At 65.7% G+C, this 27,038-nt stretch overlaps 13 protein-coding genes across 13 annotated transcripts; 7 read left to right on the forward strand and 6 right to left on the reverse strand.

Moving 5' to 3' along the window:
• Positions 1 to 107: 107 nt before the first annotated feature.
• On the forward strand, positions 108 to 1,763 carry MICPUN_58489 (predicted protein; the record flags this gene model as incomplete). The annotated part of the gene is made up of 1 exon (XM_002502035.1): positions 108 to 1,763. One exon carries the CDS (start codon positions 108 to 110, stop codon positions 1,761 to 1,763), a length of 1,656 nt encoding a protein of 551 aa, XP_002502081.1.
• A 360-nt stretch (positions 1,764 to 2,123) lies between these two features.
• MICPUN_58490 (predicted protein) lies at positions 2,124 to 3,229 on the reverse strand (the record flags this gene model as incomplete). Its single annotated transcript, XM_002502417.1, has 1 exon — positions 2,124 to 3,229. The coding sequence occupies one exon, from the start codon at positions 3,227 to 3,229 to the stop codon at positions 2,186 to 2,188; it is 1,044 nt and encodes a 347-aa protein (XP_002502463.1). The 3' UTR covers positions 2,124 to 2,185.
• A 154-nt stretch (positions 3,230 to 3,383) lies between these two features.
• Positions 3,384 to 4,031, reverse strand: MICPUN_105563 (predicted protein). The gene is made up of 2 exons (XM_002502418.1): positions 3,919 to 4,031; positions 3,384 to 3,817 (listed from the first exon to the last, which is right to left on the reverse strand). Exons 1-2 carry the CDS (start codon positions 4,021 to 4,023, stop codon positions 3,485 to 3,487), a joined length of 438 nt encoding a protein of 145 aa, XP_002502464.1. The 5' UTR covers positions 4,024 to 4,031; the 3' UTR covers positions 3,384 to 3,484.
• A 549-nt stretch (positions 4,032 to 4,580) lies between these two features.
• Positions 4,581 to 5,519, forward strand: MICPUN_58492 (predicted protein; the record flags this gene model as incomplete). The annotated part of the gene is made up of 1 exon (XM_002502036.1): positions 4,581 to 5,519. The coding sequence occupies one exon, from the start codon at positions 4,581 to 4,583 to the stop codon at positions 5,517 to 5,519; it is 939 nt and encodes a 312-aa protein (XP_002502082.1).
• Positions 5,520 to 5,704: 185 nt separating this feature from the next.
• MICPUN_58493 (predicted protein) lies at positions 5,705 to 8,359 on the reverse strand (the record flags this gene model as incomplete). The annotated part of the gene is made up of 1 exon (XM_002502419.1): positions 5,705 to 8,359. The coding sequence occupies one exon, from the start codon at positions 8,357 to 8,359 to the stop codon at positions 5,705 to 5,707; it is 2,655 nt and encodes an 884-aa protein (XP_002502465.1).
• A 697-nt stretch (positions 8,360 to 9,056) lies between these two features.
• MICPUN_58494 (predicted protein) lies at positions 9,057 to 10,550 on the reverse strand (the record flags this gene model as incomplete). Its single annotated transcript, XM_002502420.1, has 1 exon — positions 9,057 to 10,550. One exon carries the CDS (start codon positions 10,548 to 10,550, stop codon positions 9,198 to 9,200), a length of 1,353 nt encoding a protein of 450 aa, XP_002502466.1. The 3' UTR covers positions 9,057 to 9,197.
• A 400-nt stretch (positions 10,551 to 10,950) lies between these two features.
• Positions 10,951 to 13,274, forward strand: MICPUN_97374 (predicted protein; the record flags this gene model as incomplete). The annotated part of the gene is made up of 3 exons (XM_002502037.1): positions 10,951 to 11,061; positions 11,214 to 12,796; positions 12,980 to 13,274. 3 exons carry the CDS (start codon positions 10,951 to 10,953, stop codon positions 13,272 to 13,274), a joined length of 1,989 nt encoding a protein of 662 aa, XP_002502083.1.
• Positions 13,275 to 13,704: 430 nt separating this feature from the next.
• Positions 13,705 to 16,936, forward strand: MICPUN_58496 (cysteine synthetase/pyridoxal dependent decarboxylase; the record flags this gene model as incomplete). Its single annotated transcript, XM_002502038.1, has 2 exons — positions 13,705 to 13,980; positions 14,225 to 16,936. The coding sequence occupies 2 exons, from the start codon at positions 13,705 to 13,707 to the stop codon at positions 16,934 to 16,936; spliced, it is 2,988 nt and encodes a 995-aa protein (XP_002502084.1).
• A 358-nt stretch (positions 16,937 to 17,294) lies between these two features.
• MICPUN_81672 (major facilitator superfamily) lies at positions 17,295 to 18,860 on the reverse strand (the record flags this gene model as incomplete). The annotated part of the gene is made up of 2 exons (XM_002502421.1): positions 17,295 to 17,637; positions 17,713 to 18,860. 2 exons carry the CDS (start codon positions 18,858 to 18,860, stop codon positions 17,295 to 17,297), a joined length of 1,491 nt encoding a protein of 496 aa, XP_002502467.1.
• Positions 18,861 to 19,049: 189 nt separating this feature from the next.
• MICPUN_108241 (predicted protein) lies at positions 19,050 to 19,866 on the forward strand. The gene is made up of 2 exons (XM_002502039.1): positions 19,050 to 19,194; positions 19,300 to 19,866. The coding sequence occupies exons 1-2, from the start codon at positions 19,069 to 19,071 to the stop codon at positions 19,753 to 19,755; spliced, it is 582 nt and encodes a 193-aa protein (XP_002502085.1). The 5' UTR covers positions 19,050 to 19,068; the 3' UTR covers positions 19,756 to 19,866.
• Positions 19,867 to 19,955: 89 nt separating this feature from the next.
• Positions 19,956 to 20,357, reverse strand: MICPUN_58499 (predicted protein; the record flags this gene model as incomplete). The annotated part of the gene is made up of 1 exon (XM_002502422.1): positions 19,956 to 20,357. The coding sequence occupies one exon, from the start codon at positions 20,355 to 20,357 to the stop codon at positions 19,956 to 19,958; it is 402 nt and encodes a 133-aa protein (XP_002502468.1).
• A 1,523-nt stretch (positions 20,358 to 21,880) lies between these two features.
• Positions 21,881 to 23,665, forward strand: MICPUN_65753 (predicted protein; the record flags this gene model as incomplete). The annotated part of the gene is made up of 2 exons (XM_002502040.1): positions 21,881 to 22,644; positions 22,801 to 23,665. Coding segments are annotated over 2 exons (1,629 nt in total), but the record flags the coding sequence as incomplete, so codon positions are not given.
• Positions 23,666 to 25,379: 1,714 nt separating this feature from the next.
• On the forward strand, positions 25,380 to 26,771 carry MICPUN_82243 (predicted protein; the record flags this gene model as incomplete). Its single annotated transcript, XM_002502041.1, has 1 exon — positions 25,380 to 26,771. The coding sequence occupies one exon, from the start codon at positions 25,380 to 25,382 to the stop codon at positions 26,769 to 26,771; it is 1,392 nt and encodes a 463-aa protein (XP_002502087.1).
• Between the last annotated feature and the right edge of the window lie 267 nt (positions 26,772 to 27,038).

Genomic DNA, 27,038 nt, shown 5'->3' on the forward strand with positions numbered 1-27,038 from the left:
GCCCAGATCCCAACTGCCCTTTGATCATTCGGGAGCGTTTTTTCGGACCGCTCGAGAAAACGCCCCGTCGCTTCACACTCCGCCGCGCGCGAGACGTTCGTGGAAGGATGGCCGACGGCGGCCGACCCATCACCGCGGCCGATCTCGGCGCGCTCTTCTCCGATCGATGCCTGGTGAACGCCGACGAGCCTCGGACCGACGCCCCCGGCGACGACGCCCTCCTCGACACGACGGGATCGTCGATCGTCCGATCCGACGAGAGGATCGACGGCCCTCCGCGGTACGGCCGTCGCCTCGCGGACGCCTGGCGCCCCGCGAACGACGCCTACTTCGGCGGCGGCGGCGCGTTCCCCGAGATCCACGTCGTCCAGTTCCCCGCCGCGATCGGCTGGGACGCCCGATGCGACGAGGACGCCGCGCGCAAGTCGCGCGGCCGAGGCGTGTGCTCGTCGCAGGGGACGTCGCAGGCGGTGCCCCCGTCGCCGGCGGCGCTCGACGTGGACTTCGACCAGCTCCAGACGATCGCCGCGAGGATGATGCTCCGCCTCGGACCGGACCCGAACGACCCGACGCACGCCCCGCACGCGGCGAACATGGCGGCCGCCAGGGACGTCGCCCCGCGTCGATCCACGAACGAGTGGGACTCCTTCGTCGACTTTTGCGCGCGAGTCTCAGCCGAGGCGAAAGCCGCGAGGGGGCCCTACGCGAAGATTTCCGCCGACGACGTCGTCTCGCATCTCCTGCACTCGCACCCGCACGCGGCGCGGGTGACGCGGGTGTCGAGCCCGGACCCGGCGACGGTGGCGGCGACGTACCTGGTGTGCGACGGCGGCGTCGGTAAGCCGGTGGTGGTGACGGATGGGGGAAAAGATTGGCCGGGGCTGGGGTGGTCCGCTCGCGAACTCGGCCGGCGGTTTGGTAAATCGTTCGTGCGGTGCAACGATCGCGCGCCCGCGAGACGGGAGGACGCGAGGGACGAACGCACGGGCGGGGCGCAGAGGTCCATCGCGATCGCCATGCTCGAGTACTCGCGGTACTGCTCGGAGCGACCGGGGGTGGACAACGTCGGTTCCCTTCGCGTCGCGGATGCGCCGTTTTACGCAAACGGTTTACAGCACGGGGTGTTCAACCCAAAGGACGCGAGCGACGGTCGCGGTTTAGGGTCGGGGTTCATCGACGGCGAGTCTGACTCGTCGTCGACGCGGGAGGCGTTCCCGCCGCCGGCGTTCACGAGGCATTGCGACCAGGTCGTCGACATCGTGGCGAATACGCACGGGGCGATACTTCCAAACGCTCCGCCCGGCGCTCGAGACGAGATGGCGACGTCGCTGAGCGCCGGGCTGTCCAAGGTGTTCGTCGGGCCGTGCGGGACGGTGACCAGGCTTCACCAGGACTGCGCCAACGCGCACGCCTGGCTGGGACAGGCGAGCGGTCGCAAACTCTTCGTGTGTTACCCGCCGTCGGACGCCGAGCATCTGGACGTGATGGGCGGGGAAAAGGAGACTCGGCAGTCCAGGATCGATCCGATCGCGCCCGAGGACCGCCAGCCCCGGGGGTACCTGCGTAACGCGACGCCGACGGTGTTCGTGCTCGAGCCCGGCGAGGTGGTCCTCGTGCCCTGCGGGTGGTGGCACTACGCGGCGGCGCTGGACTCCAGCGTCACTGTCATGCGCAACTTCTTCACCGCGATGCCCGAGTCGAACCACACGAGCCTGGTGCACACCATCATCGCAAAGGCGAGGGAGTCGTCGCTCTGTTGCTGAGTTCGTCCGACTCACGCCGCGGCGGCGCTCTCCGTGCAGATGGGAAGTTTGCCGGGTTGACCTCCACCTTCGACTTTCGCGCGTGTGATGTCCACCGCACCGCAGGATCGCGTGTACGAAGGTCCTCGAGGGCTGGATTCATTGTTGAGCCGCGACGCGGCGATTACATGATATTCTTTGATGGTCACCTGCCAGCCCACGAGGACCATCCCACTCGATCCTAGTCTCAGCAACCAAATGCGGGCATCACACGCACGAAGCATCGGAGTTGGAGGCCGCCCCAGCGTTCCATCTGCACGGAGCGCGCCGCCCCGCGTTTGTAACTTGAAAAAAGTCGGTGCGTAGTCTACGAAGCAAAGGTAACGTTTACGTCTGTCCACTACAAGTCCACTACGAGCACACGTCCCCTCCTCTCGCGCCCCTCAGCTGTAGTAATCGAACATCCAGTTGATGGGCGAGTTCGCGATGAGGTCGTTTATGATCCCGTACAGCGCGTTAGTGTCGTTGATCTGGTCGTAGCTCTCCGGGTGAAACTTCTTCACGTAAGCCATGTTTGACCGAACCACGATGCCCTCCACCATGATGAGCTGGAACAGGATGCCGGGCAGGATCGTCGGGTGGAAGTAAAACTTGTAGGGATCACCCTGGTGCCGCTCGCCGTCCACGCACCACTTGGTCACGCCGCCGTCCAGGTGGTACAGGTTCGTGTATCCCGCCTGCTGTAACTCGTAAATCGCCATCAGCGAATTGCTCTTGCTCCTGTCGCCGTACTGGCTGCTCCCCTCCGGTATGACCTGCCTCGCCCGACCCGTGCTCGGGTCCGTCTCGATCCGTATGGGCTCCATGCCGATATCGCCGCCGGTTTTGCATCCCACGACGATGGGCGCGGACTTGTCGGGGAAGCGCTCCGCGAACGACCGGGTGAATCTCCAGTCGCGTTCCTTTAGCCCGTCTTTGGTGCACAGCAAGTAACCCTGCCACCGCTTGGCGACGCTCCTGTGCGGCACCATGTACGGGACGTTGCGGACGTCGAGTGAGTCGTCCCCGTCGACGCCGGCGCGGAACTCCTCGAACTCGATGCGGGGCCTCACGTCGGCGAGCGACGCGCCTCGCGCCATGAGATCCTTCGCGTCGGCGACGGAGACGGTTCGGACTTTGCCGAACTTGCCGGACTTCAGGTCGGCGTGCACGAGCGGCCACGCCGGGCTTCCCTCGCCGAACGCGGGAACGACGCCGTCCGCTGCGTCGCTCTCCGCCGTGTCGGCGGCGATGGCCGCGCGTCTCGTCGTCGAGCCCCTGCGACGAGACGCGATGTGATTCGGATGTTGAAGTTTCTGACTCGGACGACCACCGCGGGCGCGGGCGGGACGATGGGCGGTCGCCGGGGCGGTCGCCGGGGCGCGGGGGCGAGAGGCGGACGCGCCGGATGCGCGGGTCGACGCCGACGCGGCGAGAGGGAGCGACATCGGCTCGTGCCGTGGGAGGGGCACTGCGAGACGGCTTCGTCGGCAGGTTGGCTATGCGCGTTCTGATTGGTCGTCCTGATTGCCAGATTGCGTCCTGCGCGCCATACAGAAGTTTGGCGCGAGAAGTTGGGAGCCGATACTAAATGCGCCGTGCGATGCGATGTAAATGCGGTTGATTAAGATGGCTCCGCTTTCGGCTTCCCCGAGGGGTCGCGTCGATCGTCCCTCTCATGCGAGGTCTAGATCTAAGGACGTCTAGAGGGTCTCCAGCGTGTACGTCTGGGTCTCGATCCTCTTCACGCCGAGCTTCTCGATCTCGGCGAGGAACTCGGGCTCCGGGGCGAACTTGGCCTCCTCCCAGGCGCCGAACTTGTCGGCGTCGAGCTTGGTCACGACCTTGTAATCCTGGCAGCCACCGCAGACGACGCGCTGCACAGAGACGACCCCGTCAACAGCCTTGATGGCGGCGAGCTTGGAGTCCAGGACCTTCTGGAGCTCGGCGAGGTCGCCCTCCTTGGACTCCCACTTGCAGCGCCACTCGCGAGCGATGTGGGAGAACGTGACGTTATCGTTGAAGGCACCCATCGTCTGAATTTATGATCGCGAGGGACGTGTCAGGGGTCTTGAAAAAAGGTGCTGCTTCTTCTTGGCGGGGCGGGTGCAACAACGGCGGGGGGGGGCGGTCGTACCTGGGCGCTGCAGTGGAACGAGGCGAGGGGACGGACGCCGGTGGCACGCGCGGCGTCGCGGAACACGTGCGCGCCGCGACGAACGGCGAGAGCGAGCATCGACATCGCCGCTCCCGCGCGCTCAACACTGCCGTCGCGCCCACCCGGGCGAATCGTCGCTTTGTGCGAGCGCCCGTTCACGTAAACACAGGGTTGAGCATTTGAACGGATGCTCCATCTGAACTAAAAGCCCATACAAAACTCACGACCAAATGAAGATGGCGATGAAAACGCTAACTGGAACCCCATGAAGATTTAGTGCTATTTCAACGAGCGAGTGTCACATCACCCATTCTCGTCTGAGGTGCACATCTCGTTATCTCGTTATTATTTCCCCCGCGCTTGAACAAATAACGAGATCAGACGTCTCCACTCTCCGCCCCGCGCGCCCACACGTCAAGGTCATTCCTGCCTTTCGTGAGCTGCCTTTCGTGAGCTGCCTACTTCGAGACTTCGATCTTCGGTCGTAACACGCAAAGCTCCGCGCGGTCCCAGCAGAACCTTCGGTGCGTGGGGGGGTGTCTTGCGGGAGGTGAGGAGTTTGTCCGCCCACTGACTGCTCGGGCGTCAGCCGCGAGTGTTGAACACCCCACGCGGTGCTCTCCCCTCGTCGCGACTTCGTCATGGCGACAGAAAAATTCGCTGAACAACAAAACATCGGCGATCTTAGAAAAGAGGACCCGTGCCTGCTTTTCTTCAAGCAGAACGCCACAGCGCTCATCGGAGCAGCCCTCATCTTGCAGATATGTTTTTTGGGCACGATTAGTTTTCTCACCGCAACCGCGCGGCAACTCGACGCGGCTCTGTTATTCCTGAGCCTCCTCGCAAAGACAGTTTTTCTCACGCTTCTGTTGTATGGCACTGGATGGTGTGTGGAGAACAGAGGGTGGCGAGTGGCGTACACCCGCAAAATTATTCACGTCGCTTTCTTCGCCGTTCCGTTTTGGTTCGACGCGCACATGCCTCTGTCGGAAGCGGAGAGCGTGATATGGGCGCTGTGGAACATAAACATGGTCGGCTGGATATTGCTTCTCATCACGAAGCCCGTGCGACGATTGATTCCGATCGTCCAGACGATGTACGCCTCTTCGGACAGACCCGAAGATAAAGGGCTGTCGCAAATATACGCTTGGATTCAGATTCCTCTTTCCATCGTGATCATCGGGGGTTTCTCCGTCGTTTTACGGGTCATGGGTGCGGCGAAATGGACGATGATCCCGATACTCGCGGTGGCGATCGGTGACGGCCTAGCTGAACCTGTCGCGGTATTTTGGGAAGATAGGAAGTGGTTCGGGGGAACTCACAAGTATCGTACTCGCGGCCTCTTCTCCGGCGATCGGGTCTTCACTCGATCCATCGAAGGTTCGGGAACTGTTTTCGTCGGGACGCTCGTGTCGGTGTTGATATATCTCAACACCATGTCAAATGGACAGCTGATATTCTTCGTGTGCGTCCTGCCGATAGTGATAACGATACTGGAGATGGTGGCGCCGCATTCCTTGGACAATCCGTTTTTACTGTTCTTCGGTTATTTGATCACTTGCTGCGCGTCGCTGATATGATGCGACGGCTAGAACGGCGGCATCATTGTTTGTTTCTCTTCTTCGGGTGGGTGGGTTTCTACAAAGCTTATTGACTTACCCGCACTGGACCTAGGATTGAGATCACGTAGCACTAGCACTTCTCAACTCATGAAACAAACGATTGCAATCGCGACGAGCGGCGAGCTCACGTTACTATCCGTCGCTCACTCGTCCTCGTCGCACTCGTCCTCCTCGAGGTCCAGCAGCACGATCCTCTTCTGACCCACGAGCACAGCCGCGAGGCCCTTCTGGCGCCCCACCGCCAGCGGCGCCGTCGCCACCGTCCCCGGCAGCGACCTGCGCCTCGCGCCCCCGCCCCCGCCGCCCGCCGGCATCCTCAGCACCCCGCGCGCGGGCACGCAACCCGGCGACACGACCGGCGCCGCGCCGAGCGCGTCAGCGTCCACGAGCGCGTACCCGCCGTCGCCCCCGACACCTCCCTCGAGACCCCGAGGTCCGGTGACACCACCCCGGGCCGCCAGTGCGCGCGGGTCCGCCATGACCACGCTCGCGGCTTCGCCCCCGTCGCCCGCCCCGCCGCCCCGTCCCTCCTCGGGCTGCAGCAACACCAGGCACCGTCCCTCGGTGTACGCCGCGGCGTCGACGACGACGTGGCCGGGGGGCGCCTCCAGCGCGAGCGCGCTCTCGGGCACACCCCCGAGGAGGCGCAGCATCCCGACGTGCGATGACCCGACGCCCGCGTGGAACACGAGCGTCTCTGACTCGCCGTCGTCTGACCATCCCCCGTGGGTCACGCGAGGCAAAAACGGGGGCTCGACGGACCCGGACCCGGACCCGGACCCGGACCGGACGATGGGAAAGGCGCGATCCCAGACGAGGGATCTCGACATCGCGTCGCGCGGGGCTTCGAGCAGTTGGGCGCACGAGCCCTTGAGTCGAGCGCACGCGGCCCACAGCGCGTCGTCGTCGTCGTACTTGAGGTCGGGGGATCGAGTCCCGTCGTCTCCGAAGCCGGCGGCGGCGGCGGCGGCGCGCACCGCCGCCGTGAAGGCGGCGGCGGCGCCGCCGAGGATCACAGCTGTGTCCGATGGTCCGCCGCGCGGTACCTGGCGAGATACAGCCGCGTCCGAACCCGCGGCCCGGTTCGATCCGAGGCGGTCGCCGAGGGTATCCCGCGTCAGCCCGTCCCTGAGAAACTCTTCCACCAGCACCGCGTTGAGCGCCGGGGGCGCGTCGGCGTCGTCACCGGCGCCGAATCCGTCCGGCGAACCGAACGCCACCTGCCTCTGCGTCCGCAGCAGCAGCGTGAAAAACGCCCGGAGCCTCGCGGCGGCGGCGGTGGCGAGCCTCGCGGCGGAGAACGCCGCGAGCGCGCACGATTCCGCCGCCGCGAGCGCGACGTCCGCGGCGTGTTCGTCCAGTCCGATCGCGCCCGATCGCTCCCGCCAACGCGCGAGCGCCCTGAGCTCCGCGATTCTAAGCGCGCACGACTGCGCCGCGGGCGCGATTCTTTCCGACAGCGCCGCGTGCACCTTGGTCGCCGCGGCGTCGACCGACCGCGCCAGCCTGCGCACGTCCCGCGGTTGAAACTCGTGCGCGAGGAACTGCTCTACCCCGGGGTCGACCCTGCCGGTGGCGAGGTACGCGAGGAGCAGGTCCTCGATCGTCAAACGGTGGGTCCCCGCGTCCAACTCCTTATTCGGATCCGCGTTTTCGTTTTCGTGTCCATCGCGTGTCGTGTCCACGTCGTCTCCCATCGAATCGTCCATGTCCATGGAATCGTCCGCGCGTTTGTTCGCGTTCGTCCTCGTTTGTCCACGTCCACGCCCTCCTTGACTCCGTCCCTCCCCCACCCGTTCCCTCAGGGCGTTCATTCGCGCGTCAAAATCCTCCCGCGCCTTGCGCCACGTCGCCGCACAGCTGTGCACCTCGCGCTCCAGCTCCGCCGCCAGCGCGGCAATCTGCGAGCCGTGGGACGCCGCGGTGCACATCTCCACCGATCGACGCGCCAACAGCGGCGTCGCCGCGGACGCTCCCACCGCGTCGACGCCGCCGTTGGCCCGGAACGCGACGAGGATTCGTGAGAGGTCCGGCGCGAGCGACGCGTGGAGCACCTCCCCAGCTGTGCCGCCAGCCGTGCCGCCGCCAGCTGTGCGAGCGGATGCGATGGGGAAGTCCGCGGGGCAGTCGCCGACGCGGGCGGACGCGATGGGGAAGATGCCGAAGGCGCTCATGACGACGTCGCCGCGCGCGTCGCCGCTGCAGAGGACGGTGAGGCGCGTCGGGGGGTCGAAGTGGTCGAACAGGGCCCTCGCTCCCGCGCCCGGCGGATGCGTCCAAGCGCCGGCACCCGCGCCGGCACCCGCGTCCGCCTTGGCGCCGTCTCGCCTCGGGCGGTCGTGGACGCCACCGCCGCCGTTGGTGGGCAGCGCGAACCGCGACGTCGCGCTCTGATACGCGCACGCCGATCGTCTGGAGTCCTCCGCGGGCGCGTCCTGCCAGTGCAGCGACGTGACCGCGGATCCGCGATGGGGCGTCGACGCGTGCAGCACCTCCCCGTCCTCGGCGTGGTACAGCTGGACCGCGCCGTCGGCGTGGCCGGACACCAGGATCTTACCGTCGGGTCGCCACCCGAGCGAGGTCACGGGCGAGTCGGGATTGGCGGTCCACAGCCGGTTCTCGCGCTCGCCCCCGGTCTTGTTCCAGTCCAGCCGGCTTAGCGCGAGCTGCCCGTCGCTCGTGGCGAGCGCGAGGAGGTCCATGGTCGGGCACCACGACGCGGCGCTCGCGGGAGCGAGCATGTTCTTGTCATGGAGGAGCGTGAACGCTTGGCTTTGTTGGCCGAAGTCGGCGTCCATCGCGGCACCCCCGCGGCCCCGGGCTGGCGTGTGATGCGTCCTCGGACGTGCCGAGCCTTCTTCTGTGGAGCCTTCTGTCCGGCGCCGGATTCAAACGTGAAAAATGAACTCTCGCCTTGACGCGACTGTGGAGCAGTTCGAGGGGCACGAATAAATAGGTAATTGGAAAATCGACAGGGGAAAGGTGTAGCGAATTCATTGTTCGATGGAACCCAAAGAAATGTGTTTAGCTCGGAAATGTGCCAGCTCGGACGAGGACCGGATAAAATAATGTCCCGCGAAGGGGTGCGCCGCGATTGAAATCAAGAAACGAGGGTCTACCGGGTTCGTATCGTGAGTCAACCGACCGGAACACCACTGTTCTATAAGTCCAGAAAGAAGACCGTTGAGTAACCACACCGGAACACCTGGCTCCGTGAATGCGGAGATCCAAATACACCTTCTAGCCTGTGAATGCAGGCACATCAGTCATATGTCAAAGTTGATATAGCTCAGTTGGGAGAGCGCTAGACTGAAGATCTAGAGGTCCCCAGTTCGATCCTGGGTGTCGACATTTTTACCCTTTTTGGCCTCGGTGCGGACATCTTAGGCGTCGCGATGTCAGCGTCCTCCCCGCGATGTTTTGCGGCGTTCCACGAGGTTCCGAGGCGTCCTCGGTCGCGCTTCAGCTCCCCTGCAGCCGCGTGCCGAAACTCTTGGCAAACTTTCGCCCGACTAAAAAATTCACAAGCTCTGGCTAAAAGTGTAAGCGCTTCGACGGCAATCACCGCGTCGTTCCTCCAGGCGTCGCGTCGACATCGTCCACGCCCACACCCCGCCCCCCCACCCCGCGTCACACTCACGCGTGATCGTCCGGGAACAGCCACCGCCCAAAGTCAGGCTCCACCGCCCAACGCGTCCACGCCTTACACCGCGCCGACATCAAACCCACGCTCGTCAAACTAGGCAACGCCGCCAAGCTCACCGCCGCGCTCGCCCACAGCGGCATCCGCTCCCTCAAACCGCACCCGTCCCGGACGAGCTCGTACGACCTGATGACCAGCAGGTGAAGCAGGTACGCGTACATCGTCCGCGAACCGCGCGCGGTGTACCAACGCTCGCGACGAGGGACGATTACGAAAAACGCGACGGCGAGCGACACGGAGCACGCGTAGAACGCGAGGCGCAGGAGGACCGCGACGCCGACGACTCGCTCGACGTCCCCCCTCCCTCCTCCGGCTGCCGCGTCGACGCCGCCCACGTACGGATCCATCGTCCACGCCCATCGCTGCGCCTCGTCAAAACAGATCCCCGGTAAGATGCCCCGCGACTCAACGTCCGAACCGCCGCCAAACGCAAACGCGATCGCGAACAGCGCGGGCGTCGCCGCCGTCGCCGCCCACGCGAAGGCGCGCTTGATCTTAACCCACCCCGCGGACGCCCCCCCGTCCCCGTCGTCCGTCAGTCGTCGCATGACATCTTCGGTGAGGACCGTCGCGCCGACGTAGAAGATTGGCGCAAACGCCACCGCCCTCTGGTAGTCGAGGAAGGGTAGACCGCCGTTCTCGGTTCGCGGGGTGTCGACGAACCCCACCGCGAGCCCCGCGGCGAACGTCACGGCCACCACGTTTCGTAACTTGGCGATGAACTGCAGCGAGCAGCGCCAGGCGAAGAGCGCGGTGAGGTACCAGGTGACGCCCACGGGGGACACGAACGGCACCGGATGCGCGGGCGCGGGCTCGAACTCTTTGGAGCCGTAGGTGCCGTAAATAAGGAAGAACGTCTGCCACACGACGTACGGGACCACCAGGGACTCGACCATGCGGCGGGAACGCGCGGCGAGCCCGGCGCCGTCGTCGTCGGTCGCGCAGCGCAGCAGGCCGCGCGAGCAGATTCCCGAGACCAAGGTGAACGCGGGCATGCCGAGCAGGTTGAGGTACATGTACGTCCCTCTGGCCAGCGCGTACACCCCGAAACGATCCGGCGCCACGTCGGGCTGGCACCACGGCCTCCCGCCCGCCTCCTTGTCCAGCACGCTCTTGAAGAAATCCTGGAACGCGTGGTTGAACACCACCGCGCACATGAGCCAAAACTTGCAGTTGTCGAGGTGCGCGTCCCTCGTCGACGCCGACGCCGATCCCCCGCGGTTGGCGGACTTGCCGGCGATGAGCGGCGTGGACTCGTCGCCGCCGCGCGACTCGACGTCCGCCATGGCTCGGGCGATGCGCTGAATTTCGCCGATACGGCCCTCGAACGCCCCGGTCGCGCCGCGCGGGACTGGGCCGCGCGCACGATGGAAAAAGAAACACCCCCTCCGTGTGAAGCGTCCGCACTGACTCAGTCTCGGCTCCGCGGATCGATCCGGACTTGACTGGAGCGGACCCACCAATTTTGAAGAGGGGCGGCGCACCCTCCGCACCGCGCTTCAGACTCCGAGCGCGGCAGTCGGCATCGGAGAGGCGCGGATCGACTCGTTCACCGCGATCTCAGCGTAGTCGCGCCGTCCAAGCCGGCGACACCGACACGCTCGCAGGGCAACAGCCCAGCCAGATCGTGCCCGGTACCCCCTCCGGAAGGTTTTAAGGGAAAGGCACGCACCAGAGAAGGGAAAGATGGCGGGCGTGGGCGAGGGCCCGCTGGGAACCAAGCTGCACAGCAGCGCCACCAAAGTGTCCTACCCTCGCCCCACGCGCGTCAAAAACAAGGCGCCGGCGCCCACGCAGGTGCGCGCGACTCCGACCGCCCGACCGCTACCCGCCCCGATTCCCACTCGCGTTCCCGCCGCTTCGCGCCCAAGGCTTGCCCTAGAACATCGCGATCGATCGCTGACCCGACGATCCCCCACCCCGCCCCCCCCACCGCCCCGCGAGCGCAGATCACCGCCGAGCAGATCGTGCGCGAGGCTAAGGAGCGCCAGGAGGAGACCTTCCGCGCGCCCAAGCAGAAGATCACGGACGCCGAGGAGCTCGCCGAGTACCGCCTCAAGAAGCGCAAGGAGTTTGAAGATCTCATCCGCCGCGTCTACTGGAACGAATCCGTGTGGGTCAAGTACGCGAAATGGGAGGAGACGCAGAAGGACTTCGCCCGAGCGCGGTCCGTGTGGGAGCGCGCCCTGGACCACAACTACAGGTCCCAAAGCCTGTGGCTCAAGTACGCCGAGATGGAGATGTCGCACAAATTCGTCAACCACGCGAGAAACGTGTGGGACAGAGCCGTCAATCTCCTCCCTCGTGTCGACCAGTTCTGGTACAAGTACATACACATGGAGGAGATGATGGGCCAGGTTGCGAACGCGAGGGCCATATTCGAGCGGTGGATGGAGTGGGAGCCCGACCACAACGGCTGGAACGCGTACATAAAGATGGAGACTCGGTACAAGGAGTGGGGTAGGATCCGGCACATCTACGAGCGGTACGTGCAGTGCCACCCCAGCGTCAAGGCGTGGGTGCGGTGGGCCAAGTTCGAGATGTCCCTCGGGGATGTCGCCCGGTGCAGGGCGGTGTACGAGGACGCCGTGGAGACGATGGAGCGCGAGGTGGACGTCGATCAGCTCTACGTCAAGTTTGCGCAGTTTGAGGAGCTCGTCAAGGAGCCGGAGCGCGCCCGCGCCATCTACAAATACGCGCTGGATAACTTACCCAAGGAGAAGGCGCAGGAGGTGTACAAGGCGTTTACCACGTTCGAGAAGCAGTACGGCGACCGCGGGGCCATCGAGGACGTCATCGTGGGGAAGCAGAGGGTCAAGTACGAGGAGGAGGTTCGAGCCAACCCGACGTCTTACGATTCGTGGTTCGACTACACCCGCATGGAGGAACAGCACGGGGACATCGAGAAGGCGAGGGAGGTTTACGAGCGGGCGATCGCGAACGTCCCGCCGCAGAACGAGAAGCGGTACTGGAAGCGGTACATATTCCTCTGGATCAATTACGCCCTCTTTGAGGAGATTGACGCGCAGGATCCGGAGCGAACGCGAGAGGTGTACCGCGAGTGCCTGAAGCTGATACCCCACAAGTCGTTCTCGTTCAGCAAGGTTTGGATCATGGCGTCGCAGTTTGAGATTCGGCAGAAACGTCTGGACGCGGCGAGAAAGATCCTCGGGATGGCCATCGGGATGCACCCGAAGGAGAAGATCTTCAAGACGTACATCGACATGGAGATGCAGCTGGGGAACATCGACCGATGCCGCACCCTGTACGAGAAGGCTCTCGAGCTCAACCCGTTCAACTGCTCCTCCTGGGTCAAGTTCGCGGAGCTGGAGAAGTCGCTCGCGGAGACGGAGCGCGCGCGAGCCATCTTCGAGATTGCCGTCGGCATGGACCAGCTCGACCAGCCCGAGATTCTGTGGAAGGCGTACATCGACTTCGAGACGGAGGAGGGCGAACGGGGACGGTGCAGGGCGCTTTACGAGCGCCTCCTCGAGCGCACGCAGCACGTCAAGGTGTGGATATCCTTCGCGCAGTTCGAGCTGCGAGCGATGGCGCTCAACAACGACGACGACGACGACGACGACGAGACGGAAGAGCCCGAGGCGGCGGCGGCGCGGCGAGCCGCCGCGGAGGAGGCGGCGGCGGCGGCGGACCCGGAAGAGGCGGAACCGCGACGCGTCGAACGCGCGCGGGGGGTGTACGAGCGCGCGCTCAGATCGCTGAAGGAGAATCAGCCGGACGCGAAGGAGGAGCGGGTGATGCTGCTCGAGGCGTGGCGCGCGTTCGAGGAGGGCGTCGGCGGCGGGGATGATCGCGTGGCGGGGGTGGAGAAGAAGATGCCGCGTCGCGTGAAGCGCAAGCGGCCGATATACACGGAGGACGGGACGCCCGCGGGGCAGGAGGAGTACTACGATTACATCTTCCCGGAGGAGCAGGGCGCGGCGCCCAACCTCAAGATCCTGGAGGCTGCGTACAAGTGGAAGCGCCAGAAGACCACTGGCGACGAGTAATCTTAGTCGTTTGCAAAAATGGATTTTATTTTGCAAAAAGATCTTTTGCAAAAAGCTTTTCGTCATCATCAACGCCCAACTCGATCCTCCGTCGTCACTGAAAACGCAGAGGCGGGCAGACGACGAGATCCGGAAATTCCAAATTTCCGCGGTTCTGACTGACCGAGCTCCAGCCCGACCAATCAGCGAGACAAGTGACTCAGCGACGTGGACCAGCGGATCGAACCTTTTCCGTTTAGCGTTTTCCGGCCGCCTTTGTTGTTTGGTTATCCCGCGGCGGCTGCCGGATTCCGCGCCATACCGGAGGCGCGACCACGTACGGAGGGTTCGTTGGATCGCGTATTGACTCACAGCCGATTCGAAAGACGGCTCGACTCTTAAAAAGTCGCCCACCCCGTACCCTAGACGCCGCCGCCGCGCCGTCTTCGTCATGCAGACCATCCCCGCTTCGACCCGGGTTCTGTCCAACCAACCCCGTTCAATCCGCATGTTCGGAAGCGGGTCCCAGGTCGCGTCCGGCCCCGCGGGCGTCGCCCTTCGCCGGGCGGCGGTCATCGTCGACTCCAGGAGCCGACGCGGCATCCGCGGCCGCGTGGTGACCCGCGCCGCGCAGAGACCCGAGCCCCCGCGCGCGTTCTCCACGGATCTCTCCGACAACCAGAACCTCGAGAGCCTGATGGAGCGCGAGGCGCAGCCCGCCGTGCAGGTGAGTCCGCCGGCGATTGACCCCTTCCCCGGCCCGCGATCCGCGGAGTATCGATTCGAGTCGATGGACAGGCGCGTGGGGTGCGGGACGATACGTCCTCGAGTTCCCTCGAGCCCCGTCTCGCGTCCCGGCGCCCCGCGCGCCCCGCCACCTTCGACGCCGGTCGGCACGTTCGTTACACCTTCCCGGCGGAAATGCTCTCCACGGAATTATACTCACCCCGTCCCCTCCCCGCTCCCCACAGACCGAGGCCGACCTCAAGCAGAAGCAGGCGGAGGCGCGGGCGAACCAGCCCGATAACAACTACCCCGTCACCACCGGCCAGCTCATCGGCAGCACCCCGCTCCTGGACCTCTCGCAGTACTCGCTCAACGAGAAGGTTAAGATCTTCGCCAAGTGCGAGTACCTCAACCCTTCCGGTTCCATCAAGGACAGGATCGCCCAGCACATCATCGGTCAGGCCGAGGCGAGCGGCGAGTTAAAGCCCGGGATGACCGTCGTCGCCGCCACGAGCGGCAACACCGGCGCGGCGATCGCGATGGCGTGCGCACTTCGCGGGTACGATTACATCGTCATCACCAACGAGAAGACGTCGAAGGAGAAGGTGGATGCCATGAGGGCGTACGGCGGCGAGGTCATCGTCTCGCCCTCGGGCGTCGCTCCCGATCACCCGGACCACTACCAGAACATTGAGAACCGCCTGTGCGCCGAGAACCCCGGCACGTACTACGGCGTGGATCAGTACAACAACCCGTACAACGCTGAAGCGTACGAGGCTACGCTGGGTCCGGAAATTTGGCGACAGACTTCGGGCGACGTGACGCACTTTGTCGCCGGCGGAAGTACCGGCGGCACGGTCAGCGGCACCGGGCGCTACCTCAAGAGCGAGAACGCGGACGTCCGCGTGGTCATGGCGGACCCCAAGGGTTCCGTCTTTTGGGACCACGTCGTCAAGGGGGTCTCCGCCGACGACGTGTGCGTTTCCAAGAGTTGGGAGATGGAGGGTGTCGGAAAGGACTCCATCCCGGGTTGCTTCGACATCAACGTCATCGACGGCATGGTGCGCGGTAACGACGAGGACGCGTTCGCCATGTGCCGCGAGGTGGCCGCCAACGACGGCCTTCTCCTCGGCGGATCCGCGGGCCTTAACCTCCACGCCGCTCGCGTCCTCTCCGGCGAGGTTGACGACGGCTCCGTCATCGTAACCGTCTTCCCCGACAACGGCGTCAAGTACCTCTCCAAGATTTACAACGACAGCTGGCTCGAGTCCAAGGGTCTGGAGGGCGCCGCCGAAGGGAACGGCGCGGTGTCCCCCGACGTCGACGAGAAGGAGCACGACTCGAGGATACACTGGAAGCCCGAGATTGTCACCAGGCAGGAGCAAGCCGCCGCCGCCGCCGCCGCCGCCGCCGCCGCCGTCGAAGGCCACCACCTCCTCACCGAGGAACAGACGGAAGCCGAGCTGAAGTTCCTGGAAGACATCGCCCCTAAGCTCGTGCGGTACCACCGCGAATCCATCGGCGGCGCCGAGCGCGTGCACTCGCGACTTCAGAGCCCGGATGATCTCGCCGAGACGTTCGCCGCCGCGGGGGTGCCCCTGGACCTGGCGGATGGCGCCCCGGTGGACGAACTCGCCCTCGACGCCGCGGTTCAGGCCGTCATGGACAACAGCGTCCGATCCTCGCACCCGCTCTTCCTCAACCAGCTCTACTCTGGCGTCGACCCCGTCGCCCTCGCCGGAGATTGGCTCGCGTCTGCGCTCAACGCCAACGTGCACACCTTCGAGGTTGCGCCGGTGCTCACCGAGATTGAAAAGGCGGTGCTCGCAAAGACGGCGAGGATGTGGCTCCAACCCACGCTCGGCTCCGCGGCCCAAACCCCGTCGCACGACGGGCTCATCGTCCCCGGCGGATCGCTCGCGAACATGTACTCGCTGCTCCTCGCGCGGGATCGCGTCGACCCGGACGCGCGCAACCGGGGAACGACCATGGAGCTCGTCGCCTTTTGCAGCGAACAGTCGCACTACTCGTTCCGAAAGTCCGCGATGGTCATGGGCATCGGTATGGACAACATGGTCAAGGTGAAGTGCGACGCCGACGGCGCCATGATCGCCGAGGAGCTCGAGAAGGAGGTGCTCGCCGCGAAGGCACGCGGCGCCGTGCCCTTCTACGTGGGCACAACCGCGGGTAGCACCGTGCTCGGCGCCTTTGACGACTATCACGGCTGCGCGGATGTGTGCAAGCGGCACGGACTGTGGATGCACGTCGACGGCGCGTGGGGCGGCGCCGCCGCCCTGAGCCCCGCGCGAAGGTCGGTCCTGGACGGCTTCGAGAAGGCGGACTCGTTCTGCTGGAACCCGCACAAGATGCTGGGTCTGCCCCTGCAGTGCAGCATCTTCGTCACGAAGCAGCCCGGGTCCCTGGCCAAGGCCAACGCGGCCAAGGCTGACTACCTGTTCCAGCCCGATAAGAACAACGCGGGCGCGGATCTCGGCGACCGCACCATCCAGTGCGGCCGCAAGGCTGACGCGCTCAAGATCTGGCTCAGCTGGAAGCACCGCGGCGATAAGGGCTGGTCCGACATGGTGGACAGGTCCTTCGGACTCGCCGAGGAGGTTGAGCGAATGATTCTCGAGCGGGAAAATCGCGACGGGTCCTTTGTCCTCGCCGCTCACGCTCAGTGCGCCAACGTCGGTTTCTGGTACGTTCCCCCCAGGCTTCGACCCTTCAAGCACGCGGGGGCGTCGGCGAACCAGCTCACGGAGATTGGCTTCGTCGCGCCCAAGCTGAAGGATCGCATGCAGCGGGAGGGCGACGCCATGATTGGCTTTCAGCCAATCGATTCCATGAACTTGCCCAACTTTTTCCGCCTCGTGCTGCCCAACAGCCGCCACCTCTCTAAGCAGATGCTGAGCGACATGCTGGACCGCATGGACGAGATGGGCAAGAACCTTTGAGAGATCCGAGTAAAGGGGGACCGAGTATGGGGGTAAATCTGGGACGCACGTCGCGTCCGCCCCTCTGCCACCCTTGGGATCTCTGCAGGTGCGACAATTTTTACGCCCGCCTCTCAAACGATGTGCGCCATCCTAAACGAGGATCGTACGGAGGCCAAACAAGTATTACACTGATAATAGGAGGCGCAAGGACGCGACGGAGGGGTCGTCCCTGCGCGGGAATACTATGCTGACACGGTTGTACTCGTATTTTGCCTTGCGTGTTATTACGCGCTCTATATTAGCTAAAGCCCTGTATTGAATTGAATTCTACCTTCTTGATAACTTTTGAACATGAGGTAAACTCGACAGCTCGACGTCACCCCGCGATGAGCTCCTCTTCGTCCACCAACTCGAAGAACCCCTCGCGCCCGCCTCCCGCCGCGGCGCGATCCTCCAGCTCGCGACCCTTCGTCTCCAGCGTCATGCACCCCGTCACCCCCGCCCCCGCCAGCATCGCGCCGCCGCACAGCGCCAGCGGCATCATCAGCCCGCCTTCTACCGCGGCGCCCGCGACGCCAGTCCCAATGGCCGAACCCAATCGGCCGCATGCGCCGAGCGCGCCCATCGCCGTCGACCTCACCTCCGTCGGGAACGCCTCGGAGGTGAAGAGGTCCAGGGCGTTCCATCCCCCGACGGACAGCGCGTTGAATGCGCACGCGCTCACGACGTACAGACGCCCGGCGGCGGCGCGAGAGACGCCTCCGCCGCCGGACGCTCCCCCGCCGGTGGCCCACCACACGGCGAGGGCGAAAACCGCCAAAAACGCCGCCGATGATGCCATGCACCACGTCAGCGTCGCCCGTCTCCCGACGGAATCGACGAGGAACGCGCTCGCGATGTTACCCGGGAGGTTGGCCCACGCCACCGCGGCGTTCTCCGCGTACACGTTCGTCGACGGCGGCTCGTTCGTCGAAGCACCGTCGGACGTGTCGGCCAGCCGAGCGAAATATTCCGGTAGCCAGAGCATCACCCCGTACCAACCCCACGATAGCGAGAACCACACGAACCCGATGGACGCCGCCCTCGACCCCAGCGGCGGTGCGCACAGGCTCCGCAGCGGCGCGATCCAGGCCCACGCGAACCCGCCCTTTCGCCGCCGCTGAGGCGCCCCGACAAAGGCACCGACGGGGGAGGCGCCCGAACTTCCGACTTCGACCTCCTCCACTCGCACCTCCACTCGCGCGTCCCGCGGCACTCGCGTCTCCCGCGCGTTCCCTCTCGCGATCCTCCGTATCACCTCCGTCGCTTCCTCGCCGCGCCCGCGCGTCGCGAGGAACCTGGGCGACTCCGGCATCCACGTCACGACCCCGACAAGGCACGCGATGGCGGGCGCCGCCGAGACGTAGACGAAGGTTCGCCAACCCTTCGTCGGGATGATCGCCCACCCGATGGACGCCGAGTATATGGACCCCACCATCCACCCCGACGCCAGCGCCACCGTGTGTTTACCCCTCGCGTGGCAGGGCAGGAACTCCGGGAGCGCGGTGAACGCGGCGGTGTTGCATCCGCTCACGCCCACCCCCGCGAGGACGCGACACGTCACGAGGAACCAGAAGGTTCGCGCGGTTCCCGAGGCGAGCGCGAAGATGGCGTTCACGGCGAGCGCGGTTGCGAGCATCCGCCTCCTGCCGATGCGATCTCCCGCCAAGCCCCACGCGACGCTACCCAGCAGCGCGCCCGCGAACACCGCGGACGTGAGCACGCCCTTCTGCGACGCCGACAGCCCGAACTCCGCCCCGGCGGTGGGCAGGATGAGCGCGACGCTGAGCACCTCCACCGCGTCTCCCGCGTTGGCGAGCATGAGGAGCGCCGTGAGCCGGACCTGAAACGCGCCGGCTCCGGCGAGCTCGATCGCGCGCTCCGGGGTGAGGGACTCGAACATGGTCGACGCGTGCGGCGGGTGGGGGGCGCTCATGGCGTCGCCGCCCCGCGCGCGCGACGCCGAGCTCGCCCGCCTCGTCGGAGTGATTGCGACGAGCTGACGAGGTCGGCACCCTTCATCGCGCTTTTTTTTGGTTTTTGCCAAACCCTCGCGCGCGATGGCCGAGACGGCTCGCGCCTCGGAATTCTCCGAGGATGACGAGCGTTTCATGCGGGTGGCGCTCGAGGAGGCGGAGGGGGCGCTGGCGCGGTGGGAGGTTCCCGTCGGGTGCGTGGTCGTGCGCGACGGGGAGGTGGTCGCGTCGGGGAGCAACCGCACCAACGAGAAACGCAACGTGCGCATCCGCCCCGCGTGCCCAACCCCGTTCGCGTCGCCGCCGAGGCGTATTTCCTCGTACGATACTCACCCCAAACTTCCTGAACTCTCTCATCCATCGCAGGGCACGAGGCACGCGGAGTTTGAGGCCGTAGACGAGCTCCTGGCGCGCCACGGCGGCGACGCCGTCGCCGCGGGGTTCGACCGATGTTCCCTCTACGTCACCGTCGAGCCGTGCATCATGTGCGCGGGGGCGCTGTCGCTGCTGGGGTTCGAGCGGGTGACGTACGGTTGCGGAAACGACAAGTTCGGGGGGAACGGGTCGATACTGAGCATACACGACGACGGATGCGCGCCGTGCGTCGAGGAACCCGCGTCGTCGTCCAAGTCCCACGCGGGATCAGATGGGAAAGTGTCCAACGACGACGCTCGCGCGGCGAACACGTATCCGTCCGTCGGCGGTCTGTTCGCGGAGGAGGCGATCGCGCTGCTGCAGGACTTCTACGTTCGGGGTAACCCCAAGGCGCCCAAGCCTCACAGGCCCCTCGCGCCGGAGTCGGCGGCGCGCGCGGGCGGGTGACCGGGACGGGGTTGGACATGGTGGACGTGGTTGCGATCCGTGCCAGTCCCGTCGTTCTTTCCGCGACCTTCCGGTTGCGTAGTCTCTCGTCTATCTATGATCGATCGTGGTCGTGCTAGCTAGCGAAGAGCGCGGCGCTCGTCCCACGCGCGGGTCCATCGCGCGTCTTCGTCCGTCGAGATCCGCGTCCGAGCGTCCACCTACTTCTCGTTCGCGTCGTCGCTCGCCCTAATCAACCTGAGCTTCTCCAACTTCGTCACGAAGTCGTCGGCTCTCCGCAGCTTGACGAGGATGGTGGGCTTGAGCCTCTCCTTGTCCGCCATGCCGTCGTCCGCCTTGTCGCTGGTGGTGGTGCCGGTCTCGATGTTAACCGCGGCGGCGAGCCCGTCGGACTTGAGGATCTCGACGACGCTCACGCAGCGCGCGATGGCGGAGCCGACCCCGCGGATCTCCACGTCCTCGCTCTTGGCGAGGAACTTCTTCGCGAGCGAGACGTAGTGGAACAGCGGCTTCTTCTGCGCGCTCACCGAGATGGCCTGGATCTTGTCATCGGCGGGAGGCTCGACCTTGGTGCCGTCAGCCCTGGCGTTCTTAGCCGCCATGATCGTCCCTGTGTGCGTGTGTCTTGTGACGACGCGGCTCGTTGTTGGTTAATTTTCCAGCCGCAGCTGTCGTGTCGTGGCAACACGCGGGGAAGAAAGGACACCTGACGATGACCGCCGCCCCTCCCCACAGCGCCCCGGCGCGGCGGTCGTCGATGCCGAACAAGAAGAAAAAGTCCGGCCAGGGGGACGGGTACGCGCCCTCCCGGCTCGGGCGCGAGGGCCGACCCGGCGCGGACTCGCCCGCGGGCGCCGACCCGTGCACCCCCGGCGGCGGCGACGCGCGCGCGCGAGACGCGAACGACGCGAACGCCCCCGAGCGGGAACCCGTGCCCGGTTGGAGCGGGCTGGGCGCGCACGCGCCGTGCGATGACGCGACGCGCGTGACGCTGGACCCGAAGATGCCCGTCGCCACCGGCATCGGCGTGCACGTGCACGCGCTCATGTCGCAGCAGCTCATGACGCGCGCGAACCTCGGCGCGGGGGATTGGGTCGCGCTCGCCGTGTGCGAGGGGCCCGAGGCGCTGGGAGACATCGGGTCGGCATCACGCGGAGGCGCCCCGGGGACGCCGGGGTTCGCCGCCGGCGGAGCGTCCACGCCGCGGACGCCGCCTTCGCCGACGCGGCAGGCGGCGCAGGCACTCGTCGGCCTCTCCATCGCCGACCCGCCGACCGCGCCCGTCGCGCACATCCCGTCGCTCCTCGCCGCAAACGTAAGGCTCGACCCGGATGGCGCGGCGCCTCTCGGCGGCGAGCCCCCGTCCCGCGGCGCGTCCACCGGCGCCGCCGCCGCCGCATCCGCCGCGGCGATGGGCAAGGTGGGCAGGTTCACCGTCCTGGCGCGCGTGCACCCAAATCCCAAGGCTAACCCCGTCGACGCGGTGCAGCTCGCGAGAAAGGTTTGGATGTCGCTCGGGTCGCCCCCCGCGGGTGCGAAGATGCTCTGCTACCCGCTGAACGTCGGCATCACGGACCGGCCGCTCGCCGCGCCCGCGCTCTGCGCGCCCATCGAGGGCGCGCCGTGCGCGGCGAAGGCGACGCTCAGGCTGTGGGCGACGGAGGGGGACGCGGCGAACGCGGCTTGGCTCGAGCGGGGCCTCGGCGGCGACGACGAGACAAACGCGGTGGGATCAAAAAACGCATCCGACGTGGAGCACACCAAGGCGGGAAGGCGACAGCTGTCGGTCCTCGAGTCGCTCGCGAAACGCGCGCTCGACGGGCGCGCGCTGCTCCCCGGGAACCTCGTGCGCCTGCCGCTGCTCGGCGTGAGCGCTTACTTCAGCGTGGTCAAGACGGAGGGGCACACCGCGGTTGTCTCGACGGAGACTTCGGTGAGTTTGCGCCCAAAGTCGGGGTTTGCGGACGGGGAGGACGAGGACGACCCGGCCGCGCTGGAATCGGACGATAACGACGGGGACGACGACGATGAGAAGGATGACGATTCGTCCGACGACGGCGACGGGACCGGGTCGAGGCCGGCGACGCCGGGGGAGAGGATGGCGCGTCGAGCCAGTAAACGGAAAGGCGCCGCCGTTCGCTTCCAAGATCTCGGCGGCATCTCCGAGTTTAAGGAGGCGCTCCTCGAGAACGTCGCGCTGCCGCTGACCAAACCGGAGATCTTCACCACGTTCGGGATCAAACCCCCGCGAGGCGTGCTGCTGTGGGGACCGCCCGGGACGGGCAAGTCGCGGCTCGCTCGCGCCGCCGCCGACGCCGCCGGCGCCAACCTCCTCGTCGTCCGAGGCCCCGAGCTCATCGGCCCCGTCGTCGGCGAGTCCGAGGCGGCGTTGCGCGGGGTCTTCAAGGAGGCGGTGCGGACCAGGCCGTGCGTGGTGATGATAGACGAGATCGACTCCATCGCCCCCGCGCGGCAGGGGGGCGACGGCGTGACGGGCGGCGGGGGGAAGGGTGGCGGCGACGAAGACGCCATGTCCAACAGAGTCGTCACCACGCTCCTCTCCATCATGGACGGCGTGTCCGCCGAGAACCTCGACCTGCACCGGGTGGTGGTGGTGGCGACCACGAACAGGCCGGAGGCGATCGACCGCGCGTTACGAAGGCCGGGAAGGTTCGACAAGGAGATCGAGGTTGGCGTCCCCACGCCCGCGTCGAGGCGCGAGATTTTCGCCATCAAACTTCGAGACGTCGCGCACGAGCTCACCGACGCCGACGTCGACGAGCTGTCGAAGGGATGCCACGGGTTCGTCGGCGCCGACGTCGGGGCGCTGGTGAACCAGGCGGCGTACCAGGCGCTGAGACGCAGGGTGAAGGAGAAGGAGGCGTGGTGGTGGGAGGAACGCGCGGGTAAGTTCGCGCCCTTCACGTTCAAAGTCGGCGAGGCGCTGCTGAAAACGGAGGAGCAGATGAGGGAGGACATGATCAGGCAGGACATGCTCTCGCTGTCGTGGGAGGAACGGATGGAGATGTCGCGCAAGTTCGACAGGAGCGACGCGTGCAAGACCCGGACGGTGACGAGGGCCGATTTCGAATTCGCGAAGAAGAGGGTTCGACCGAGCGCGCTGCGGGAGGTGCAGATTGAGGTGCCCAAGGTTTCTTGGGACGACGTCGGCGGCAATCACGAGGTGAAGCAGCTCCTGAAGGAGGCTGTGGAGTGGACGGAGAAGTACCCGGAGGCTATGGCGCGATTGGGGGCGAAACCTCCCAAGGGGGTGCTGCTGTACGGCCCCCCGGGGTGCTCGAAAACCATGCTCGCGAGAGCCGTGGCGTCCGAGTCCGGTCGCAACTTTTTATCGGTGAAGGGCCCCGAGCTCTACAGCAAGTGGGTCGGGGATTCCGAAAAGGCGGTTCGCACCCTGTTCAGACGCGCGAAGACGTCCGCGCCGTCGGTCATATTCATCGATGAGATCGACGGCTTGGTGCAGACGCGATCGGACGGCGGCGGCGGCGACGGCGGCGTCAACGTGCACGACAGGGTGCTCACGCAGCTGCTCACCGAGATGGACGGCGTCGACGCGGCGGGGTCCAAAGTCGCGGTCATCGCCGCGACGAACATGCCGCACCTCATCGACCCGGCGCTGCTCCGCCCGGGGAGGTTCGACCGGCTCCTCTACATCCCCTTACCCTCCGACCCGGTGGACCGGACCGAGATTTTGCGGGTGACGACGAAGAAGATGCCGCTCGCGCCCGACGTCGACCTCGACGCCTTGGGCGCACAGCTGGCGGGGTACACGGGCGCGGACATCGCCGCGCTGTGCAGGGAGGCCGGCATGGCGGCGCTGGAGGAGGATATCGACATAACGCATATCCACGCGCGGCACTTCGCGACGTCCGCGACCAGGACGCCGCCGTCGCCGCCCACGCCGGGATGGCTTCGGGACATCTACGAGAGGTTCCGCAGAGGACAGACCAAGGTGCCCAGCTCCCTGAACCTCGAGGCCATGACGTCGCCGACGCGAGATGAACCCGACGATAGCTAGCTAGCTCTAACGTACTACTCAAAGTCCTATCTTCGCGGCGGTAACCGTGACGCGCTCCCCCTTTGGCCCCCGTCCGCAGAACTCCGCCCTGACGGTGCGCAGGTCCACCTCGACGTGCACGTCGCACTCCCAGCGCTCGGGGGCGTAGTCGCAGTACTCGCCCGTCTTTGTGGACACCACCAGGGTGTGCGGAGGTGCGCCGCGCTGGAAAAGCTCCACCCGCAGCTCGTCCATCTGCAGACCCGCGACGTCGGCCTCGATCAACACGTGACGAACGAGCCCATCCTCGCCGGGGTCGGGACTCTCGACGAAGCACGTCTCGGCGCGGTGCATCTTGATGGGCATCGGGGGCAGGGCGGTGTCCCTGGAGACGCTCTGCATGGCTCCGAGGAGCATCTCGGACATGTCCGCGTTGGTGTGGGTGATGTTCTCGCCGAAAGCGAGCGGAACATCGTCCCCCGGCGCACCCTTTTCCAGCGCCGAGGGTTGCATCGTGCCAGTCGACTGTGTCCGTGTCAAGTCAGCGCAGAGAGGTTCGTTAGAAAAGCTTTTACTTTTAGGGAAAATCACGCAACCCACAGATTGGACGCGGGCCCGGGGAACGATCTAGCATGCCCCCCAAGAAGGCTCGAGCGAACGCCAAGGCGCCGGCCGAGGTGTCGAGCCTGATAGAGGCCGCGCCCACAGCCAACCGTCGCGGGCGTAAACCCACCAGTGCGATCGCTTCTCTCTTAAGTTCAATCACGAAAAGACGAGCGACGAAGGTCACCAACGCGGGCGATGCCTCCTCCGATGCGAACGAGCAGCCGCTCTCCGCGACGGTACCCAAGCGCAAGCCGGGAAGGCCCCGGAAAGGTGAGCGAACGCGCGCCTCCGTCGAACTCGAACCCCCCGGTCGTTACCGACGATCTGCAGGCAACCTTCGATCCCGTGACCTGCGCCGGAGGATTGACACCGCGCCGCCCGCCGTCCGTTCCCACCCGCAGGCACCGCGACGACCCCCGCGACCGAACCCAAACGCCGCGGCCGTCCCCCAAAGACCCCAAGAGACGCGGCGACCACCCCGAAGCGAAAGCCGGGCAGGCCCGCGCGCCGGTCCCTTCCCCCGGCCCGGCTCTCGGAGGAGCCGAGGGTGAAGCGAAAGCCGGGCCGACCGCGCAAGAACCCGTCGTTGGATATTCCCCCCCCGGCCAGCGTCGGCAAGAAGCGGCGCGGACGCCCGCCCAAGACGCCCAAGACGCCCACGACGCCGGCCACGACGTACACCGGGAAGAAGCGGGGCCGGCCCCGCAAGAACCCGCAGGCGCCGTCCCCGGTCGTCGGCGATCGGTTGTTGGCGCTCCTGGACGGCGCGTTGGATGCGCAGACTTCGTCGGAGGTGGAGGAGCGCCAATACGTCTCGCCGCGCGCCGCCGGACGGACGAACAAGCGCGCAAAGATGATGACACCCGCGTCCCCCCCTCGCGGCGGACGCGGCGGCAGGCGCGGCGGCGCGGTCGACGACGACGACGGGGGCGTTGGCGGTGGCTATTTGGCGGATTACCTCCACGAGGGCGACGCGGATTCGCTGGAGCGCGAGGGTCGAATGGACGCGGTCGTCAAGGTGTTCTGCACGCACACCGAGCCCAACTACAGCTTGCCGTGGCAGCGCAAGCGTCAGTCGGCGTCCACGAGCAGCGGGTTCGTCATACCCGGGCGGAGGGTGCTCACCAACGCGCACAGCGTCGAGCATCACACGCAGGTGAAGCTCAAGAAACGCGGCAGCGACGTCAAGTACGTGGCCAAGGTGCTGGCCATAGGCGTCGAGTGCGACCTCGCGCTCCTGACGGTGGAGGACGACGACTTCTTCGAGGGGATCGCGCCGGTGCAGTTCGGCCCGCTCCCGCACCTCTCCGCGCCGGTCAGTGTCATCGGCTATCCCATCGGCGGGGTGGCGATTTCCATAACATCCGGGGTGGTTTCCAGGACGGAGGTTACCAACTACGCGCACGGAGGCATCGATCTCTTGGGGGTCCAGATCGACGCGGCGATCAACTCGGGAAATAGCGGCGGACCCGCGTTCAACTCGAAGGGCGAGTGCGTCGGCGTGGCGTTTCAGAGTTTGAAGCACGACGACGCCGAGAACATCGGCTACGTCATACCGACGCCCGTCATTCACCATTTCATCACCGACTACGACAGGAACAAAACGTACACGGGGTTCCCCTCGCTGCCGTTCTCGTGGCAGAGGGTGGAATCGCCGGCGATGCGCAAGTGGCTCAAGATGCGGACCGGGCAGAAGGGTGTCCTGATCAGCGCGGTGGAGCCGCTGATGAAGGACAAGATAAACCTGAAGAAAAACGACGTCCTCGTGTCCATCGACGGGACGGACATCGCGAGCGACGGAACCGTGCCGTTCCGCGCGGGCGAGCCCATAACCTTCAACTACCTCGTCAGCGAGAAGTACGTCGGAGAGAGCGCGCAGGTGAGGTACCTACGGGACGGTAAGATGCAGGAGTGCTCAATCACGTTCAACGCGATGAAACGTCTGGTGCCCTGGCACATAGAGGGCACGCCGCCCTCCTATTTCATCGCCGGGGGTTTGGTGTTCACCACCGTGTGCGTTCCTTTTCTGAAGAACGAGTACGGCAAGGACTACGACTTCGACGCGCCGGTGAAGCTCCTGGAGAAGTTCTGCCACGGGCGGGTGGAGGAGGAAGGGCAGCAGGTTGTCATATGCGCGCAGGTGCTCGCCGCCGAGGTTAACCGCGGGTACGAGGATCTTCACAACACCATCGTGCAGAGCTTCAACGGCGTGAAGATCTTCAACCTCAAGCAACTGGCGCAGGCGGTGGAGTCGAGCAAGGACGAGTTCATGAGGTTCGAGCTGGACCACGAGATATCGGTCGTCATGGACACCAAGGCGGCGAACTCGGCGACAAAGGCGATACTCAAGACGCACGCGATTCCATCCGCAAAATCCGCCGACCTGCGCTGACCCACCTGGGCCGAGAGTAGACTAGTCTACGAGGTTTATAACATTTTAACGGCTGGGCGTCGACTCTAAAGATTAAGTGTTTGCGCACTACTGTAGCTAATACCCCTCGTTTGTTCGTCAGCGGGGGGTGTACGAGGCGGCGTCGCGGAGGTCGCGCTGCCACCTGGCCAGCAGGAAGTCGGCGAGGGCATTCTTCTCCACAAACTCAGGCTCTCTCACCGTCGGCTCGACCGCGGCGCGTCGGTGGGACTCGTCGTCGCCGTCGCG

Source organism: Micromonas commoda, chromosome 5 (assembly GCF_000090985.2).
Source record: "Micromonas commoda chromosome 5, complete sequence".
NCBI classification, from domain to species: domain Eukaryota; kingdom Viridiplantae; phylum Chlorophyta; class Mamiellophyceae; order Mamiellales; family Mamiellaceae; genus Micromonas; species Micromonas commoda.

What these genes read in the sequence shown, in the direction of transcription:
- MICPUN_105563 (XM_002502418.1), bottom strand. Translation starts at nt 4,023, where the DNA reads ATGTCGATGCTCGCTCTCGCCGTTCGTCGCGGCGCGCACGTGTTCCGC. An exon ending in CGTTCCACTGCAGCGCCCAG is followed by an intron (nt 3,818 to 3,918) that starts GTACGACCGCCC and finishes TCATAAATTCAG; the next exon opens with ACGATGGGTGCCTTCAACGA.
- MICPUN_108241 (XM_002502039.1), top strand. Translation starts at nt 19,069, where the DNA reads ATGCGGGTGGCGCTCGAGGAGGCGGAGGGGGCGCTGGCGCGGTGGGAG. An exon ending in GCACCAACGAGAAACGCAAC is followed by an intron (nt 19,195 to 19,299) that starts GTGCGCATCCGC and finishes CATCCATCGCAG; the next exon opens with GGCACGAGGCACGCGGAGTT.